At 36.5% G+C, this 897-nt stretch overlaps 1 protein-coding gene across 1 annotated transcript in view; it reads right to left on the bottom strand.

Moving 5' to 3' along the window:
• Positions 1-897, bottom strand: part of FAM227B (family with sequence similarity 227, member B) — a 266,420-nt gene that overhangs the window by 242,020 nt on the left and 23,503 nt on the right. The window contains exon 4 of the mRNA XM_008570440.1: positions 381-448. Coding sequence (XP_008568662.1) covers positions 381-448 — 68 coding nt within the window. The remainder of the gene's footprint in view (positions 1-380; positions 449-897) is intronic.

Raw genomic sequence — 897 nt, 5'->3', positions numbered from 1 at the left:
CAAATGCATCCTGCAAAGGTTCATGTATTGGAAACTTAATATCCACTGTAACGGTGTTAAGAGGGTGGGAAATAGTATTATGGTAATTGAAAGGTGGGGCCCTTGTGATTAGATTGTGAGGATTGCACCCTTGTGAATGGATTGATCCATTCATTGAGTTATGGGTGTAGTTCTGATGGTTTGTAAAGGAGAGTGGGTGAGAAGATTAGCTCTCTTGCTCAGCCCATTCTTGCCATATGATACCCTGGTCACCACCGGACTCTAGAATTCCTACCAAGAACAAGGCCCTCACCAGATGTGTTCCCTGGACTTTGGACATCCCAGCCTCCAAAANAAGTAAATATAATTTTTCAAGGATAATAAAAACATAAGTACCATACCATTATCTTCTTTTTCTTATGGTACTTCTTTCTAAGTGCCTTGTATCTTTCCAATTTTCCATAAGAACCTTGAGAAAAGTGAGAAGTCACAACAAACATATACATACCCTCTAAAAATGAAGAAAATTTTAAGTGCTTTAAAGAAATTATGTATGAAATTATTCAATAAGATCAAATATTATGTTATTTTGATAAGCATAAGGCTGGATACACAATTCACTGAATGAGTAATTGGAACGATTATATATCTTCTGTTTCCTTTTGTTTTCTGAAATATCATGTTCCAACTAACATGTCTATGACACTTACTCTTATATGTAAAGTTTTACCTCAACACCCCCTACTGAACAAGTCCATGTTTTTCAAATAGCTCAGCCACTTACTTTGGTTGTTTCATGGTTACGTCTTAAATCCAATAAAGTGCAGTACTGTGGAGCATGGTCTACTGCTATGTGCCAAATGCATCCTGCAAAGGTTCATGTATTGGAAACTTAATATCCACTGTAACGGTGTTAAG

This window comes from Galeopterus variegatus, unplaced genomic scaffold (genome assembly GCF_000696425.1).
Source record: "Galeopterus variegatus unplaced genomic scaffold, G_variegatus-3.0.2 Scaffold602, whole genome shotgun sequence".
Lineage (NCBI taxonomy): Eukaryota > Metazoa > Chordata > Mammalia > Dermoptera > Cynocephalidae > Galeopterus > Galeopterus variegatus.
The sequence above is the reverse complement of the archived record's forward strand: the minus strand, read 5'-3'. Positions and strand labels throughout refer to the sequence as shown.